General features: G+C 48.5%; 1 protein-coding gene across 2 annotated transcripts; it reads left to right on the forward strand.

The window, feature by feature from the left end:
• Nucleotides 1-1,546: 1,546 nt before the first annotated feature.
• On the forward strand, nt 1,547-19,611 carry LOC122376226 (fibropellin-1-like). Of its 2 annotated transcripts, none has more exons than XM_043356015.1 (14): nt 1,547-1,684; nt 3,089-3,192; nt 5,001-5,292; nt 9,143-9,213; nt 9,668-9,736; nt 10,500-10,634; nt 11,015-11,182; nt 11,570-11,745; nt 12,068-12,377; nt 12,798-12,878; nt 14,086-14,136; nt 14,402-14,547; nt 18,387-18,580; nt 18,969-19,611. In XM_043356015.1, the coding sequence occupies exons 2-14, from the start codon at nt 3,090-3,092 to the stop codon at nt 18,982-18,984; spliced, it is 1,812 nt and encodes a 603-aa protein (XP_043211950.1). In that variant the 5' UTR covers nt 1,547-1,684; nt 3,089; the 3' UTR covers nt 18,985-19,611. The 2 variants fall into 2 exon arrangements, with proteins under 2 accessions (XP_043211950.1, XP_043211951.1); XM_043356016.1 differs by having other exon boundaries at nt 1,582-1,684; nt 14,405-14,547.
• The last annotated feature ends 430 nt before the right edge of the window (nt 19,612-20,041 follow it).

Here is a 20,041-nt window from a genome sequence, read left to right on the forward strand (position 1 = left end):
GCCCGCGACGAAGTCAACACCGCGCCGGTCCGGGCAGTGAGGGGAGACTCACTGGTTGCATGGGGAGACGGGGGGGAGAGAGAGAGAGAGAGAGAGAGAGAGAGAGAGAGAGAGAGAGAGAGAGAGAGAGAGAGAGAGAGAGAGAGAGAGAGCGAGAGAGAGAGAGCGAGAGAGAGAGGACTCGATCACGGATACGGGGAGGCTTGAGGCTGGAGGCAAACTGTTGGGAATGGGTAGTGTCTCGATGAGGAATGAGTTAGAGAGGAGTGAGCTCACGACTCACGGACTGAAGGGGTTCCAGGAATATACGCTCGGCAGGATGAATCAGAACATGAGCGAGTGCAGCAACTTTATTTGGAAGTATTTAAGCACATACCTTCACATATACCTACATCAAGGAGGAGGCTGTTGCAATATGGTGCCGGGATATGGTTCCTTCATGAGTGAATCATGGTCGAGCGCGGCCGTCTGGAAGGCAATCGTTGCTGCCTTATGTAATACATATCACTACAGCGTTCGGACGCTGATGAGTTTGTATGAGTTCGGTATTACATAAGAATTTACGGATCGCTTACGGATAGACGGATCTAGGTTAAGGCCTTTGGATTTGGATGAAAACTTATTGGGCATTACAGACATTGTTAATAGCCCAAATGGCAAATTAATTGCCTATTAGGTAAACATGCTTAATATTTTGAGGCAATATTCAAACCTTCCCGGCCGAGGGGTTGATACCATCCCCTGACGTTTATCACGTACGACCATTTGAAAGGTACAGTATAAGTTACCGTAAACCACACGATGTCCGTAGTATTTTTGGTCTGACCTCACAGGTCAACGGTTGACCTGAGACCTAAAATTTAGATACTCTTCGCTGCGTCGCTCAACAGCGCAAACGCACAATTTTCTGAGTTCTAGCTCAATGAGGGGAGAAATGACGATGGATCCTCTCTAGTCTCTTCCTTCCCAAGTCAGGTAGGATATACCTACCATAGGTTAGAACATATACCCCGGTTCAAGTATGGAAAAGCGTTAGGTCATTCGAGGATTGATAAACGCTGAGCTGCCGAAAAACACACTAAAGCGTACACAAAATGTCAGAAATTACAATTTTGCTGAAACGTGCTGAATTGAACCATTCTTTCAGACTTGTAAAAAACTGATGCTTACATAACCATTCAGATATCGGATTAAAGACCTTTTGCTGCCTGGTCAACAGGTCGCAGCATATTTGTGGCTTTCAGAATTTATTGACCCCAAGCATCCTGGAATGCCACTCGTGGCTGCCAATTACCAAACTGATCTCTGGATTCTGATAGCGTCTAACGTTTTAACGACGCAGTCCCAAGACATTGCCCTGAGCCACAATCTTCGATGGCCGTTCACGATTACTGTCGCATTCGTCGGAAACTCTTCCTAAATCTCCGAATGACCTCAGCCTGGGGCCAGCATCCCGTATGCAGATCTACGTGGAAAACCCTACTCACTGCAGACCTGTCACCGCCGGTGAACGTCGATCATCGGTGACGTCACGTCTGTAATGACGTCACCGGAGTCTGGAGACCGGTCGACGAGCGATGTAGCGGCGCCGGGTCTTCACTGTGGACCCAGCCGTCTGGAGCGGTGGACTGGAGCCGCGGCAGCTTGGTGGAAAGTGCAGAGACCAGATTTCACGGAACGACAGGTACGAACTGCTTAGATATGAAAGCTCCGGTGTGATTATATTCTACAAACGTGGTTTATTTGTTATTAGTTATATCACTGTTTTCCAGAGACGGTTTACCGTCCGCATGACTGCCCAACAAAAATAAAAGATGAGAAATTGTGTATGTAATAAGAGTATAAAATGGTACTTTGATGAGTTTTGTATGCCTACATATAATTACGTTTGCTTGAAATGGTTATGCTTTAACAACACGCTCATCGCCCGCCCGGTCGTATAAAGAACGCATCTTGTTGACATTACGACGTTTGATTCATTTATTTTTTGTTGCAGTAGCCAGTAACATATATCGATGATTCGTCATAGGAAACAAAGCGTAGTTTCCACATGACGCAGTCATTAGTTCCGCATAGGTTTTCCTTCCGCATTGTGTACTGTTATTACCAGCAGCTTTTTTACGGTATACCCATAAATGAATTAATTCATATTTAATTCTGGCCCCTTGTGAATGTGAACATTTCGTATTGATAATGCTTTTAGAAGAGTATGTAATTGTTTATAATAAGTAATGTGTCGGCTAAAAGGGCTTCGATAGTTAAATATTATTTTCGAAGGCTAGCTTTTTCTCTAAAAGGTAAGTATACGCTGCCGCTATACTTTCGACGATAAATACGGGAATTAATCCCTGAACATCGCTCAACTGCCAGCTCGTTGTTGATGCCCCATACAAATCAACGATTCCTATAGAGTACAAGCTCCATTTTTTTAACCAGCTGGCTTAGCTAGTATTCTCCCCAAAATTAAGGTGGCTAAAGAGCGTCACCTCCGGACCGGACACGCTCGATCGGGGTGTTTTCGCGGATCTGTCGCGGCGCTCGGTTAGATCTGCAGCCGAAGACGGCAGCGCGGTAGCAGAACCAGTTTGCCCCGTCACCTCCCTGGTTGGGACGGCGACACCACCTCGTTTGAGACGTCAAAGCAAACTATCGGAAGGCTGATCTATCCCAGACGGCCGAGCGACAAAGCGACTTGTCGGTACAGGAAGGCCTCTGCGACCGATTCGGCTTTTCACAAGGAAATTATGCGCATGATGGACAGTTATACTGGAATCCGACTTTTTGTAGACATTAGGCGAACGTAAACCGTTACGACGAGCCAAGTGACTTTAATTAACCTGCTTAGTTAATAGTTATCTGTTAGCTTGCACTGATTGGTTACGTGCCTACTTAGATGACGCATAGCTTCGTTATAATAATAAGCTTCGACAAGCGCGTTATACCGTATATAATTTTGCGACATAAGACCAAAAGTTGCGTCGGATTTCATAAAAAGCCGGCCTACGTTAGTGGGTTTTAATACCACATATATTTACATAAATGCATTATTCGGCAAAAGTGCTGACAAAGAATTCCCGTCCCTTTTCAGAATGGCAGTGGGCCGGCTGTTCCTGGCCCTTCTGGGCCTGGCTGCTCACACCTCTGCTATGCAGGGGTGCGCGCAGTGCGCTGAGGGGGGCGCTTCAACCGGAGGTAAGTCACACTCACAGCTGCGCCCAACAGCTGGAAGGTCAAAGGGATTGTGCAAACGGGGTCTGAGTGTTGCAACGCTGCGGCGTGTTGATTTCTTGGAGCTAGTCGTCCGATCCATTATACAGCAAGTCAGCTGACCAAACTGAATCCCTGAGCTCTCGGTATGGACCCCCAATCACCAACTGATGCATGGCAGGTGGTGATGTAGAGCAGTGGTCGTGAAACTCTGGGCAGGCTCGGATATTATCAATTATCATTTAAGTAGGTGCCGAGACTGCAGAGTGCATCTGAAATACTATTCCCTGCAATGGATTACTGATAAAGCCGAAGTGTTTAGCCGTTTGATGGAAATTTTCGGTAGCTGGTATTCGCGCTTTTATTCCAAAGCTAGCAGCCTACTGCACCCGGTAAAAGTTGGCCGCTACTGGTGTCCTGCAGAGCCGATTGACCCTGGATTAGCTCTATTAGGAGGACCTTTCGTGTCGAGCCATGCAGCGTCCACAGGGCACTCTGAGCCATTTTAGGAGGCAGCCAAACCCCAGGAGCGGCTCTAGCCCCCGGTCTGTCGGCCAAGGCCGCGCCGGTTCCGGCTCCGTCAGTCCCCCGGGGTGTGTCCTTACTCAGACCGAGCTCAACTGACACGACCGACGGCCGGTTCTTCTTCTAATGGCGGACCTCACTGAGCTGGGCTCAGCGCTAATGGCGACTGAAGACGTTGTCATGTCGCCTGCTGCAAGAACAAAGCAGCATCCCACTAGCGGCTAGATGGGTGGCCTTGGTGAATAATTCATTTATTCATGAGGATGCCGCGAACAATACAGCAGTCAGAGACAATGACCCATTCTGCACAGTGGTATATGCATCGGCCGAATCTGAAGTTTCTCTTTATACTTGAGAAAGTCCGCGACTTTCCATATCCCTTGAACAATATAGCATGAACTGGAATGATGGTTTTCATCAATTTGCACAACTTTCTCTTCGAACTATTTCTGGATTCATACCCAATTACTAATAAGCATACCTAGCATCTGTTTGTCTTTCCTCCTTGATCTTTTTTTTCTGCCCTAGAGTTCTTCCTTTCCTCGCCACGTCTACCTTCATATCTCGCTCTTCATTGTTTTCAGTGCTCCTCTGCTGAGCTGCCTCCCAACCTTCCGAATATTTCTGTCTGCTGATAGGCATCTTCCACCTTTCATTCCTTATACTCCAACTGACCTTGCCCGCGCCTTCCAAGATTCTCCACCGACAACCGTTTACGTTCACAACGCCTGATTGGGCCAGCTGATACACAGGGAGACCGAGAATAACACAAAGAGAAATGAATGCGATACATCGTGACCTTTGGTGAACCGTGCCGTCAGCTCTTCTTCGCGGGAGGATGGCTAATGTATGCGATTTATGCCGATGACTTTCTACCTCTATGTGCACTGTAAAATAACCTCTGGTAAACTACATTTACTCCCCGTCCAATGTAGTCTAAGGATTTGAGAGACAAGTCCATGCTCTGACTTCTATTGACCTGAAGTCAACAGCTCAACTAATAGGGCCCAGACTTTTAAGACTGAACAAGTACGCTCGTCCACTGATACATAATTCATTGCGACATAGGACCTTTGCCTGACAGTGACATATCCCTCGTCCATTGACTTGCCATACCTTGACTGAGCCAATTAACTTTTCTCAGCCGAGCTGATCCCTGATCGCTCGGTCGAAAGCCGTTTATTTCGTGTTCGAACTGACCTCTGATAACCCCGCCCACAGCCTTCCACAATGTGTCTGAACTGACCTCTGCTAACCCCCGTCCACAGCCGTTCACACCGCGATCCGGTCCGGCAGCAGCGGTGTCAACTACCGGCCCGTGTACACCAACCAGCAGGTGTACAGCCAGTCGTCACCGGTGTACTCGCAGCAGTACACGCAGCAGTCCAGCGGCCGGTTCCCGTCGGTCGGAGCCTCCTCAGTGGACCCGTGCGTCCCCTCTCCGTGTGGACCGAACACGGAGTGCAGCATTGATAACCGGGGTATCGGCGTGTGCCGCTGTCTGCCCGGCTACTTCCCCAAGCCGGATACCATCACCGGCTGTGGGCCCCAGTGTACCAGGTCAGTGGCGGGGCGTTTACTGCACAAAGGTCAGTGTGTAAAAGCTGAAACAGACTCTTTCCACATTCAGAAAATCGCATGCGAGAGCCTACTCCAATGCATTATAATTCTCATAGGCGTCGCCAGAGATTTTCGGTTGGGGGGGCAAAATCATTTTTTGTGTTAAATCTTGCCTTTCCCCAGTCTTAACTCACACGTTTTGCGTATCATTCGACGCGCAATGGTGCGAGGAATCCGATGGTGATAAAGTCTTCCTTCTAGCTATGACATGTAATTTTTACGGAAAAATTCGAAATTTTGACATTTCTGGACAAAAACGACCGGTAGATTTACAGTGCTGCGATTGCCGACGCACTGCAGAGGGCTCCTGTGTAGACGCTCGTCGCTGATAGACATGATCATCAATCAGAAAAAAGGTGAAAACGCTCCATTTAGTCCAGGGGTCGGCAAATGGTGGGGTATGCCCCCTTTGGGGGTAATGGAGCCCTTTCGGTGGGGGTAATGAGGGATTCTGAGAAAACCTAGCTTTTTAGAGTTAGTGGCTCATTGATGGAACCAAGCCTAGGTCAAAGGCATAGCACACATTGATTATATACCAATTTTCACGTAGCTGCTAGCCCCACCATCTCACTGCGGCTCCGTACAGTCGTACAAAAGCAGCTGCAATTTTTAACCGTCGCCCGTCTGTTGGCGTTTCCACAGCCGCTAACGTAAGGGGGAGGAGTCGATCGGACCCCCGCGGCCTCTCGGACTCTGAGATGGAGCTGTGCATAAAAAACGAGCGTATTACCCGTGACTATAGGAAGCCGCTGCTGCCCATTTTTAAAGTCCTTTGTCATTTCGTCTCATTCAGGAGGTCAAAGACAAGTGTCGAGAAAATCGGGACCCGCTATAACTTCTTGAAGTGAGATTTTATGGCTCAAGATGATCTACAGAAAAAGCTCATCAGCCAATGATCATTATGGGTCCAGAGGCCAGTTTTGCCGACAGAAAAATAGCTGCCTGCCGGAGTTTTGCGCCTAAAGACCGCTTCACATACGGAGCGTAAACGGTAAAACCCTATCCACTTACAATGCTCATCGCGCTTACGGTATGTGAAGCGGTTTTTAGGCAAAAACTCCGGCTGGCGGTTATTTTTCTGTTGGTAAAACTGGCCTCAGGTTTTCCCGGGCAGGTAAAGAAAACAAAATGATTGGCTCGAGGGTACAATTTGGTCGTGATCCAACGGCTTTTACGTGAGCTTTTACGAAAAACCACCGGCCGCCCCTTTATGTACGAGGGTTAAATGGGATATATTAAATGTTTTGTGGAGGAAGTGTCATGTTTTAAATTTGATGCATCGGAAATGCAGAAATACCCAAAGAGTTCCAGATGCATGGAATTTCAGTACCTAAACTTGGTTGTGTCAGCAATGGGGTATGGTAGGTGGGGGTAATGGCCCTGCCTGGCGCCTAAAAAGGGGGCACGACCCCGAATGGCCTGCCGACCACTGATTTAGTCGGATCACCCTGCTAAACCTCCATTCACGCATGCATGCAGAGGTTTTACGTGAAATGCATAGGGCTTATCCAAGCCGCCGATTGTAGCTAATTGGGCATTCGGCGGAGAGTGAATGTCGGAAGTGTGAATCGGAAGCAATTCATCTTTGCTCCAGTGAGAGGAAGTGTTTTGTTCACTCGAGTGTGAACAAAAAGTTTCTCGTTTTTCGTGTGAAGGGAAGCGCTGCAAACGCGAACAAAAAATGTTTAACGGAAACAAAAGTCACGCGCGGCATATGCGGCAAGGGATCCCTTGAGATAGGCTTGGGACTTCCAGGCCATTCCAGGCCACTCAGGGTCAGTGTGGACTCTTAGAAGCCTGCTTAGGATCCCGGAGATCGGTGTGGGTCACCCCAAATATTTACGTGCATGTGGTGCTTTGGGGCTTTCCAAGCCAAAGGTGGGGCCCTCAGAAGCGTGTGGGCGGCGGGCGCTAAGCGACTAGGCCCAGGGTGAGCCTGGAGCCCTCGGATAACAGTGTGAACCATCGTGGTCCGTGTCGAATCCGTAAGGACGCTACGTAGGGACATAAGAAATATGTGCTGCGACCCTCAGAGGGACACGTGAGTTGTGAGTTGTGACCCCTCAGATGCCGGCTTGGGGTTAGCAAAGTCTGTCGCCTCAAAAGTTCGGCTGAACTATCAGAGGCCAGTTGAGGTTCTCAGAAATTTTCGAAGGCATCCTCAAAGATCCATGTGGCCCTTCAGAGGACTACGGATGTATGCATAAGATCCCCAAAGATCCCAATATGGGCCCTCAGAGAACATGGACACCAGTGTTACTCTCAGAGGCCGGTTTGGGCCCTCTGAAAGCTTCTTAGAGCTCAGTAGAGCTCCTTAGGAGCCTGTGTGAAAAGCAAGCTCATGAGCCCTCCGGCACTTGAACAGTACTTGAGCCTGTCGCAGACATTTGACGAGAGTTGAGAAAGGCCCCGAAGATTTCGTGTCACGCTTTGAACGAAAATTATGTGTCAGCACTCTAAAACTTATGAAAATCAGCTATAAAATGTAATAAAGAACCCACTAGGAACAGGGAATGAATCACAGCATTGACATTTCCGAGTCTGGAGTCGGGGTCTTGCAGATTTTGGCGACTGCTACTCCGACTCTGGTTTGAACTGCACGCTCCAACCGAGTCTGACATCACAGGCATTCTCAGAAAGGTACCCCCCATTTTTCCCCAACTCCAAAATCTCATCGAATCTGTATCGATCTCAGTGGGTGCCCGGTCAGAGGTTGGGGGGGCAAGCTGCCCCGCTTGCCCCCCCGTGGCGACGCTAATGATAATTCTTCCCGCATCAATCGCATGCAGGAGGTGCGTGCGATTGATGCGAGCGTGCTTCTATGTATTTGAATAGGCTCTCACATATGCGATTTTCTGACTGCGGAAATAGTCTGTCTCAGGCTTAAGTGTACCAATAAATGGGCGAGAGGTGAGAGAGTGATACATAGCTGGGTCAGTGGGGGGGGGGGGGCAGTGGAGTGGCACCAATAATGTCACTGGCAAGGGTCGTACCTACTGTCAGGTCAGTGGAGGGGCGCCTAGCCAGCGTTGGGGAATCGCAAGAGGTCACTTGGCAAGAAAGCCATTCTAGTTAGTCATGCGACAAAACACCATGCTGGCATAACTTGCTGGTCACAAATGAGATTGTAGGCGATAGCTAACGCTGTTGTGTTCCCTCCATCACCGGTGCATGGCCAGGGATTTGTCTGTTGGCCCTCCGTAGGTCAAGGCCATCAGAGTCCTGGGATGACAGTGCCGTTTTCTTTCCATACAAAAAAAGATCGGAGTGGTATTGATTGATAGACCGAACAATGACTTGACGATGTTTTTATTTTTGTTTTCGTTCTCAGGCATAATATCAGGATTCAAATTAAGGTGTCCTGAAATGGTTGCAGGCTGAGGCTGCATAGCGCTTAGGGTAGATGTCAGCCATGGTACAAAGGCCCGATAAAAGAAAAGTTCCGTGTAAGATTCAGAGCTCAGCTGCCCAGATTAGGTCGGACTGGTGGCACCAGTGGTTCGTGGATGTTCCAGAAGATTTCCCGAAGGTTATCGAGTTCTTCATATGGGTAGGCCACGCCTTCAGTCGCCACTTATTCCGAAACTCAATGTGGAGGATGACTCAGCGTCGGGAGTCGATTATTCTCTCCAAGGACAAACATCATCCTTATGTGAATAGATCAACAACTTTGTAAATGTTACGTTGATAGGAGTGCAACGCTATCGCTTGTAAGCGCTATCATCAACACTAATGCGCACAATAAGTAAAGCACCATGCTTGCAAGTTAAAACGCTTCTTTTTCTTTCAGCGCCAGTGAATGCGGGTCTGGGTACAACTGCGTGAACAACAAATGTGTCCGCTCCGGCGCATCTGTAACAGGTCAGTGAAATGTAGGGAACACAATATAGTGAACACCATGCTGGCCTACGTATGTGTTACTTTGATTATGTCGCAGCGGTAGCTCGACATCGAGCTACCTCTAAGGTATGTACAGCCCACCGTTAAAGTAATGTGTGGTTTTACCAATCTCAACGGATGGCTTTGACCGACGATTTTTCAATACGGACTGATTGAAAAGAAGATGTCAATAGATAAAGTTGTAGCTGCAAGGGTGAAGATACATGTAAGCTACATTTAAAGTCTCGTTGCAGTCTGGCTAATCGTTCCTAGGCTTCAGAAGCAGAACATACCCATGACTGAAACCACACATTACTTCTGCTGTGGATTGTACTTTGGAGCCCAATACTTCATAATCAGAGTAGTTATGTGTTCCAATGAAAATGGACCCTGCAATGACGAACTATATAACCATTAACAAATAGCGATTTTTCAGGCATTCGAGGCACATCACAGACGATTCACCGGACCAAGACGGTCGTCTCCAGAAACCCAGCCGCCGCCTGTAAGTACCGCTCTTATTTTGTAAGTCAACAGAAACTCAGCAACCAAACTGTATTTACATAAATGCATGTCCATTTTTGCTTACTGGTACCCGGATCGATCAAACCAGTGCTCGTCCTGAGCCTAGCAAATGAGTCTGCTTTTATAAACTTTTGCCGTTGGGTTGAAAACAAACATGTCTGGTGGGTCATGACTGCCGCACCTACATAGATGAACAGTGCACATTTACGAGCTATTGATAGCTCCTTTTGATCTACCATTTTCGTGGTACCCGCTACCAAATGGCGAAGGAGTGCATTTTATAGACAGGTCCGACATTTGCCCGTGGACCGATACAGCAAACTATCTTGCTGAATCAAAATGGCTTTGATGCACGGGAAAGTAAAAGTCGTGTCAAAGGTGTCGTGTCGTGTCGTGTCGTGTCGTGTCATGGAGCTGAAATTGAAAAAATAGACTTACCCAAAAGGTGTGTTTAGCGGTCATAAGAAGCACAAAAGATCTGGCATCGATTTATAGCAGATTAGGACACTGGCCGAAGACCACAAAGGTTACTGTGACTGAGCTGCTGAGTGCTGACGGGCGAATGCGTTACAGCATATGCAATATGCATCCCAGTAAAGCAAGTTTTAACTTATGTTTCTTACTCGGAATAATCTTCAGTTCCCGATGCAGAAAACATCAATAAGATATAAGTAGCATAAAAATAAAGCTTTTTTCTATGCCTACACGTAGCTGAATCGCTGATGTCTCACCCTCGCCTGCAGCTGCGGATCCGTGCAGTCTGGGTCTATGCGGCCTGAACGCCAACTGTGACAATGTCGGAGGCCGGGCCGTATGCTCCTGCCCGGCCGGCTACTCGGGCAACCCTCTCGTCCAGTGTAACAAGGGCGAGTGCACAGGTGAGTCCCATGACTGATCACACACCGACACTTCCTCGAAGTACTGTCGTAAACTGCCGTCACTCTCGCTCCACATTTAATGAGTGCAAGGAATTACGAGGGGAAATGTCGCGGGGACAATGAACAGTTTTGCAATAGTCTTCGAGCTGTTTCACATTTTGGGAAGTTAAAGAGGGTCATTTGTGTGTTCGTCCTTTTTCTAAAGTAGGTATTTTATGCTTTCGGCCTCTTTCTGTCTGCATTATTATTGCCCACATGACCATCAATCATAATAAGTAAGTAACGCAGACGCACACGTAATCCGCCCACGCCTTCGCCAATCACATCTCACCACCATTTGTACCAGAACTGCACCGTTCTGACGCGACCTCCACCGGCAGAGGACTCTCAGTGCGGCGCCAGTCTGGCCTGTATCGGTGTCAACTGCGTCGACCCGTGCGCTGAGGTGCAGTGCGGTCTGAACGCCAACTGCAAGGTGATCCAGCACCGTGCCATCTGCAGCTGCCCCCGGGGGTACAGCGGTGACCCGTTCGTCAGCTGCACCCGGCGTGAGTCGAGCGACTGAGACGGAGGGGAGATCCAAAAGTTCTTAAAACTGTCAACTAGCAAAATTGACATACATTTTAAGTTAATTAAAAGCGGTTAGTTTTGTAGTGTCAGCTTTCCGTGTACATAGTTTCCGATAATATGTGACAATTGAGTCAGCATCAGGCATCATTTCGAATCGATAGTTTTCAGCTTATGCCGTGTTTATTTTATACAACTCATTGAGAAGACCGAAAAAAACTGCAGAGCCTTCGTATCTAAACCCTGCGAATCAATTTCATCTCGTCGCATATAAAATATGATTTTATTCACAAAATGTATCCTACCACACAAAGGGTCTGTTTTCTAGCTCTCCATCACTTCACTATCCCACGATATCTGGCCCACAGAGTCGCCAAGGGCGGCGTGCAGCCCGTCCCCCTGCGGCACCAATACCAACTGTGAGGTCAAGAACGGCCGGGCCATCTGCAGCTGTGTGCAGAACTACATCGGTGACCCGCTGGTGGCCTGTCGTCCCGAGTGCACCAGCGACGCCGAGTGCGCCGGCCACCAGGCCTGTTCGCAGGTGAGAATATCATAGGTGTAGATACTGGGTGAGCTTTGGTCAGATCTTGGTGCTACAGCTGGTCGCAAGGCCTGAGCAAAGAAGGAAAAAACAGCCTGAGCTGGTACTGGGTGAGCCACCGTGTGAGTTTGAGCTACGAGTATTTGAGTTACATCAAAAGAAGCTGCAACTGAAAATCAGTCTCGAGTTCATGACAAAAAGGCCATAATGCCTGCAGCGGGATGCGCAAAGGTCGATGCTCAACTTGTACATTCAAATATGCAAGCATGAAAGATATCATCGAGTATGCAGCCCCTGAACGCTACGCCCCCTCTGTCCACAGAACCGGTGTCGCAGCGCCTGCATCGACGCCTGCGGCGAGAACGCCCGCTGCGACGCCGTCAACCATCGCCCGGTGTGCAAGTGTCCCCAGTTCTACAAGGGCAGTCCTCTGACCGGCTGTTTCCCGGAGTGCACCAGCCACGCCGAGTGTGCCGGAAACCGCGCATGTATCCAGCTGCAGTGCACGGACCCGTGCGCCGGCGCCTGCGGTATTGGTGCTGATTGTCGCGTGCGGGACCACACGGCTATCTGCTCGTGCCCGACCGGCTACCTGGGCCACCCGTACGACCGCTGTACTCCGCCCGATCCGGGTGAGAGGGGCAGGGAGAGGGAGAGGGAGAGGGAGAGGGAGAGGGAGAGGGGCAGGGAGAGAGAAAGAGGAGGGAGAAAAGGGGAGAGAGGGAGAGAGAGAAAGAGGGACGGAGAGGAGAGAGAGAGGAGGGAGAGAGAGGAGAGAGAGAGAGAGAGATAGAGAGAGAGAGAGAGAGAGAGAGAGAGACAGGAGAGAGGGAGAGGCTGCTCGGGTCAGGGTAGTTTAGGGTAGAGGGGGCGCCAGGCTACCTATAGGTCATGTCATCCTTACGACCGCTCCACTCAACCCGACCCAAGTAAGAGGGGGAGGGAAAGGGATGGCTATTCGAACCAAGGGAGGACAGTGAAGGGAGGGAGGGGCACCCAGCTGGGTCGAGCCGGGCCTGACCTGACTTCCCGCGCTGTTCTTTGTGCTGCAGCTGCCGCCGTCGCTACGGCCGCCTCTGTCCACGGAGGAGGGTCTTCTGGCACCGTTTGCGATACCTGTGAGACGAGCGCCGGTGAGTAGAAGTCTCGATCAGAGACCCTATTGCACATTCGTAAATACAACTACTCAGTCAGGTCACTGCACATGTTCATCGACTACTGCTCATTGCATTAAGGTTTGCATATTAATCCATAATTTGGATGGTGACTTTATGCAGAGATTAGTCAATCACGACCAGCTAGCTAGTATAGGGGAAGTTGGGGCAATGCCGGAGTTGGGGCAAAGCCGAAATTTGAGATATTTCGAAAACCGTACGACATGGATGCCACCTGTCAGTGATGCTCTGAAGCTTAAGTGACTACCAATTATCGCATGTTTGTTACCAGTCGTCATTCGGAATACTTCGGCTGTGAGGGCGCCAAGAGCGTTTTCAAGGTACGTTTCCTTTGTACTACATGCGTCTTCGAAGCCGCATTTCCTACTCATTATGCTACCGTTTGTCTGGCCAATTCGGTCAAGTAATCTTCAGCACGTCTTTGCATAAGTGTGCTGCCTATTTGAAATCTATACAGCACGTTGAAAAGTTATGGGCCTGCAAATGAAAGTATGGCTGGCTGGGGTAATGCCGAAAACGTGCAATTACGCGCGTTAAAGCACGCTACGTGAACTTTACCGCTGTAGAATAGCAACGCGTATTTTTAGTCACACAAATTACACTTTTAACCGACACAACGGCCTGTCTGTTACCATAAGGAATGATTTACCTGGCCTTTTCTTATTATATCACACAATCATAACTTCCAGTGTGCACCAAGGGTCCTCAAGCTCTTAAAACGCGTGTCAGCTTTGACGAATTCTGGATAAAATTTGAGATAAAATAGCAAAACATCAATTTCGGCATTCCCGTAGATCATTTCTCCCATTTTCGGCTTTCCCGCAGTCCGGGGCAACGCCGAAAAAGTCACTTCTTTGATATTTTTAGTTTGTGCGCTTAACGGTATGCGAATTCAACAAATGCGCCTGGTATGTTTGAAAGGCAAAAGGCTGGCCTCTCGAATGACGCCAACAAGAATAGCTTATGTTGTCTACCTTGCGTGCTACGGGCGTCAGAAAAAAAGTATTCGGCGTTCCCCCAACTTCCCCTAAGCTCAAAGAAATGAGCGTAGCAACACTTAAGTTTTTTTCACTGTTGTTTCTTATTTCTGCTGTGCGCGACTTTGCCTGCCTACGTTTTTGATAGTGTGCCTCACTGACACGGTTGTATTCCATTGTTTTCTCAGGCAACGCTGGATCATCTTCTGGAGTGTTTGTGCAGACTGCTCCGTCCGTGGGTAAGAATAACTGCCATCATTGGAATGTTTAAGGGTGCATACCAGTAACGTAGCAAGTCACTCTATCCTTGAGGGTTTTGGTATGCTACATTGCAGTCAACATGACTTTTTGGATATATCGAAGAACAACCATTTCACTAAATATCTTCTGCTTGTTAGGCATATAACTAGTGCAATAATCACTGTGCAATAATCCAGTGTGCACTGTGCCTAGTCCACCATCACTTCCATTTAACACAGTCACTCCTCACTCCTCTGCCGTCAGGAGACCTGTGCACGCCGAACCCGTGCGGACAGTACGCCGATTGTAACCCGGGAACGGACAGGCTGGGCCAGCCGCGGGCCGTGTGCACGTGCCCCAAGGGCTACCTGGGAGACCCGCTGACCGCCTGCCAGCGCGGCGAGTGCGTGGTGAGTGCTTATTCGGATGGCGGCAGGTAGAGAGCATCTGGCCATTGAGTGAATAATGAATATGGTTGTTGGATAGGTGATGGATTTATTTTGTAATGACAAACAACTGAGCTGAACCACCATTGTGGCGCAGTTGGCAAGTGCGTTCACGTTTGGCGTGGGAGGTCCTTGGATCAAAGCTGACCTATGGCAGCGTTTTCCTCGGCCGGCTCCTACCCAGGAGATGGCAGTAACTGGGGAGTGTTCGCTCGGTCGTGGGGATTACCGCGCCAGCCAGCGCCCCCGGCTGCAGGTACGGGGAACCGCAGTTGCTACTGTACACGAACCCCAACTCTAGCCGTCTGTCCTGTCCAGTAACAACCGATAACATTGATATCCGACTGCCGGTCCCTGTGTAAGAGCAGCTGAAATTTTCTGTGCGTGCCCTCTGACAGCTTATTTTTGTTCCCTGTGAGTGTGCTGGGACAATTTACTCAGGGTCGCTGTACAGTAGCAACTGCGGGTCCCCGTACACGGGCCTGATCCGCCTTTAAACAGATCCTTCGATCCGGTGACATGTCCCGAGGGCACGGCCTCGCTTCATGTCCCGGAGCAACCCTCTGACCTGCCGGGCCCGAGAAATCGGGATAGCCCCAGCGTGCACACCAGTGCGGTGCCACCTGGGGTGCGTGACAGGAAGCGTGCGGTCAAGGCTGTCCCGCGTAGTGGGTGCCGAAAACGATTCGTACCACTGCCGTGTATATGTTACGGGTCATATGCTAACTCGGGCAGTATGCAAACTACCCGGGCAGTATGCAAACTACCCAGCAGCCCGGGCAGTATGCATACCGCCCGGGTAGTATGCATACTACCCGACCCCTTGGGCAGTATGCATACCGCCCGGGCAGTTTGCATACTGCCCGGGTAGTATGCATACTACCCACCTTTCTTCTCACGGGCAGGATGTTGACTCGGGCAGTATGCTGACCGTGGCTCGTGAGGCTAGTTAATGCAACAGCTCGCATACTATGTCAATGGCAGACACTTTAACCCGCGCGGAGCCGCGCTCGGCGCCAGCCGTGCCGTTTTTTTTTGGGGGGGGGGAGGGGATGAGCACCTCTGACTCGACTCCTGTGCCACTTGGCGGCACAGGAGTAAGCTACATGTAAGATGCGGTAAGCAGCATTCAAAATAACATCAAAAATCATAGAAAAACTCCAGTCATGTTTAAGTCAGGCCAAAGATCAGGTCACCAGAGGTCATCAAAGGTCAATTTTCACCTTTTTAACTTTTTTTACAAATCGGCCCACAAGCTCGGAAACTAATAGAGCTAAAGCGCCGCAGAGATACGCATTCAGTAGCTCTTTTAACGCTTTCTGGATTAAACCCTCAAAGTTGACCTAAGCTCAACGGTGCAGCCTCCAGAGGGCAACAACGCTTAAAATAGCTGTTTTGACGATTTATTTTACGGCAAAATTAGTTTACCTTAGATAGGCACGACATTGCGTTTGCCGGCATCGTGTTCCTCTCGTCGAGACGCGTCGAGTTAACTATAATTTGGCTTTTAAGACCACATTAAAATTTGACCTAAGGCTAAGGTCATGACCTGACATGAAAAGGTCATGTTGGTTATCAGGCGATCCTTATCGTCGACTTAAACACATCTAAGGTTGTTTCCATCGCTCGCATACGTCTCCATAACATAAAAAGTAATCGTAAAAAAAACTACTGCAGATCTGCTATGACCTGACATGACCTCATGGTCATAAAGAGGGGTCACCACAAGTGCAATTTGCCGATTCAGTGTGTTGTGTTTACATGGAACCCGATGTTTGAGAGCGTTTAGAAGGACTTTTATCCAAAAAGGCGTCTTTCAACTTTCTCCTGTCAACTTCTAAGAGACTGTGCAAAATTGGCCTGACCTTAGGTCATCGGTTGGACATCAAAGTGCCAATTCATGTATTTTATACATACTTTTACTGTTATTGATCGCTGAAAGTTTCAAAGCGATCGTTCAGTCGGGGTAGCTATGGCGAACAAGTTCTAACTTTTTTCTGAGGTAAGGTCACTTGATTTGCCCTGCAGTTACCTGACCATAAGAACTTGTTACGCCTTACATGCAAATGGTTTCATGCAGTGAGCATTAGCTATTGAAACTGTACTTACGTCCTCTGCAGGTCCAGATGCCAAACCAAAGCCAGCGAGTGATGAAACTATAGAACTCCCTTCATTTCAGATGAAAAAGACTTGTTGGCCGCTGGCTAATATTCTGAGAAAAAATTAAGTCATATTCCAATTCTTATTCCATCCTTCAATCGATAAATCGCGTTTGACGGCAAAACATACTTTGTAGTTAAGCTACGTTACTCACTGCCATTTTTATTTTTAAAATGGACATGGAATACACAACTTCAAGACGAGAAGCGGGCAGTATGCAAACTGCCCAAGCATTTGGGCGGTATGCATACTGCCCAAGGGGTCGGGTAGTATGCATACTACCCGGGCGGTATGCATACTGCCCGGGCTGTTGGGTAGTTTGCATACTGCCCGGGCAGTCTGCATACTGCCCAAGTTAGCATATGACCCGTAACATATATAGTGTATCTAACCCAGTATGAATGTGTGCTACTAACGACAAAAAGCCCGGGCATGGTGTGTCAAAAGTGGAAATAGCCGCCCGGCTTTAGTTCGCCAGCCTTGTCAATAGATGGCAGTACCACAATATGGGCAGCGGATCGTGCAATTGACGTCAAATTTTCGTTATCTGCTAAGAATTGAATGGCGGATCTTTTCATGCAAGAATCAAGTAAATCGGTCCACAACTTTTCTAGCAACAGAGATATGTAGTCAAACACCCTGCCAGAGCGGCGGCGCGGCGGCCGGCGGCAGCCTGGGAGACTGGCGGGGGCGCTGAACGGTTCCGACTTGGCACTGCACTAAAACCTGTTAACTGCTTGGAATAGTTATTATAGCAATATTTTCATTCAAGTGAGGGATAACCAAGGGCAGGAAGTATGTATGCTTGTGTGCGTGCTATGTAAGCCAAGAAACTGCATTAGCAGATACTCGCTAACATTAGATCCAGCCAAGTCCAAACGCATTCCAGGGGATGTGTTCCTGATGGGTCAACAATATTTATCGTTCGAGGGCGGATACAGTTTTAACAATACAAAAAATATTTTTGCACAGCTCTATTCCTTGAATAATTCTCTTCAACGCCTCATTCCTAGTTAAGCGAATTAGCCCACCCTGGTTGAATAAATAAGGCGATTTCGCCACAAGGTCGCGGAAAACCGACCGAAAACGGCCGCGCTCAACGTTAATTTGGGCATGCAGGCTCTTAAATACTCGCATTGGGCGGGTAGGGTTTCCCAGGTATTGGCTCCAAAACACCGTATTCGGCTCCCGAATACGTCCAAGTGACCCACCTCGTTCCTAGTTAAGCTCTAATTAGATCAAGTGACTCATAAGGAGCGAAAAAGCGACAAAAAGCATGAATTTCCCTATGGCGGCGGGCTGCCGGGTTGCCAGACGGCGCACCGGCTATTTCCACTTTTGACACACCATGGTCGGGCACCAAAAAATATTAAAAAAAAAAACAACTGAGCTTTGTGTGACTTTGATGAAAGTAAGAGACCGTAAGATATAACATTTGCTTCATTATGTCGTTGAACTGAGAGCACAAAAAAATCTTTTTCACATTGACGACCATAACTTGACATTGACGTTAATTGGCGTCTCAGCGTTTCGAGCAAAGCAGGCGCATAAAGAATCATCAGTCATTAGCCAGCGCCAACTGAACTCGTAACCCATTTAACTCCGTGTGCATTTCTAACTCATTTTGCCTCTCAACTCTCCAGGACCACTCCAACTGCCCGGCCACCCAGGCGTGCTACAACTACATCTGCACTAACCCGTGCCTGAGCTCCTCCGGCGGCAACGTGTGCGGCACGAACGCACTGTGCCGCGCCCAGAACCACAAGGCCATCTGCTATTGTCCTCCGGAGTACACTGGGGAGCCGCTGACCGAGTGTCGGCTCAAACCCGTGGCCAGGTGAGAAGACAAGGACGATGATGGAGGGATGGGCAGGGGACAGAGTGATGGGACAGTGCACAGAGGGATGGGACAGTGGGTAGAGGGACGGGACGGGGAAATAGGAATGGGATTGTGCACAGAGGGATGGGGCAGAGGATAGAACAGTGGACAAAGGGATGGGGCAGAGGATGGGACAGTGGGCAAAGAGTGGGACAGTGGACAGAAGGATGGGAGTGGGGAGGGGGTGGACAGAGGGATGAGACATTGGACAGTGGAACGAAGGACTGGAGGGAAGAGGGCGGGTCAACAGAGGATGGGAAAGGCCTGACCGGATGGTTTGTTAGAGAGTGGTTCCGGGTTGTCAGGCTCTGTCCTACCCAATGATCACGTTTTCTTTTCTTTTCAGTAACCATAGCGGTTAGACTGGCTAACCCAAATATCAGCAGACTGGACAAGTCGCTGAAGGAAGGAGTCCACAACTAACAGTCAGCACGACAATCGACAACCGGGGAGGCGAGAAGAATGAAAGGCATTCACAGGCAGTTTTGTTCGACCTAAATGAATTAACGAGACTTTCCGAGTGTCAGAAACACCCTACACTTGTTCTTGTGTTAGCATGACAGGTGTTGCGTTTAATAGTGTTGTAGTGAGTGGATGTTGTGAATAAAGGAAGATCAGCCACTATCAGGTGACAAGAAGATGCTTGCATGAATTCATAACGGTTTTAACCCATTTTCCTCCTGCTGCGGGCAAGAATTTTCTAGGATGCTGAGTGAGTGATTTCGGTGTACTTAGGAATGGTTGTGTGTATAGCTCTGAGACACGTGCTGGGCTGAGAAGGTGCGAACATTTCGTTGATGTGGGTTTTGTGCTGAAATGTTCACATTCAGGTGAAATATTCGCTGGCATCGCATGTGTTTTGACATAGGATAACACATTCATGTTCTGGTCAAAGCATAGAGAAACATTAGATTTTAGAGAAACATTAGATAAGTAAAGCGATGAATGATAAATCTTCTTGAAATAAATGTAAGTAATCTTCGAAGGTACGAGCTCTTTTCATTTTTATATCATGAACATTCTATTAACATGGGATGAATATTTCTCGCTAATAGAAATAATGTTCATACGAATGCTATGAATAAAATGTTCCAATTGATGGTCTAGAAAAAGCCTGGTTATAGACTCTGTAAATTTTAAAGTTGCCTATATTTAGAGAAATAAAAATGTGGAATGCTGTTTTGCATTCATCACTAATGTGAGTCATTTGATAAGATGGGATATTGCGTGAATATAGGTTACCGAAGTTACCTACCGAAGTTTGAAAATGTATGGGGTCTTTCTAGAGGGGTGACTACGATTTCATGCGTAATCCAGTTTCTAGTCTCGTTACGTCGGATGTCTACAGCATTGAAAAATGACTCTGCCGCCTTCAGTTCTTCTCGAAAAGCTATACAAACTACGAAGAAGCAAGTTGTT

This window comes from Amphibalanus amphitrite, unplaced genomic scaffold, assembly GCF_019059575.1.
Source record: "Amphibalanus amphitrite isolate SeventyFive unplaced genomic scaffold, NRLGWU_Aamphi_draft 002059F_arrow, whole genome shotgun sequence".
In the NCBI taxonomy this organism is placed as follows: Eukaryota; Metazoa; Arthropoda; class Thecostraca; order Balanomorpha; family Balanidae; genus Amphibalanus; species Amphibalanus amphitrite.

What these genes read in the sequence shown, in the direction of transcription:
- LOC122376226 (XM_043356015.1), top strand. Translation starts at nt 3,090, where the DNA reads ATGGCAGTGGGCCGGCTGTTCCTGGCCCTTCTGGGCCTGGCTGCTCAC. An exon ending in TAACAAGGGCGAGTGCACAG is followed by an intron (nt 10,635 to 11,014) that starts GTGAGTCCCATG and finishes CTCCACCGGCAG; the next exon opens with AGGACTCTCAGTGCGGCGCC. An exon ending in GCAGACTGCTCCGTCCGTGG is followed by an intron (nt 14,137 to 14,401) that starts GTAAGAATAACT and finishes CTCTGCCGTCAG; the next exon opens with GAGACCTGTGCACGCCGAAC.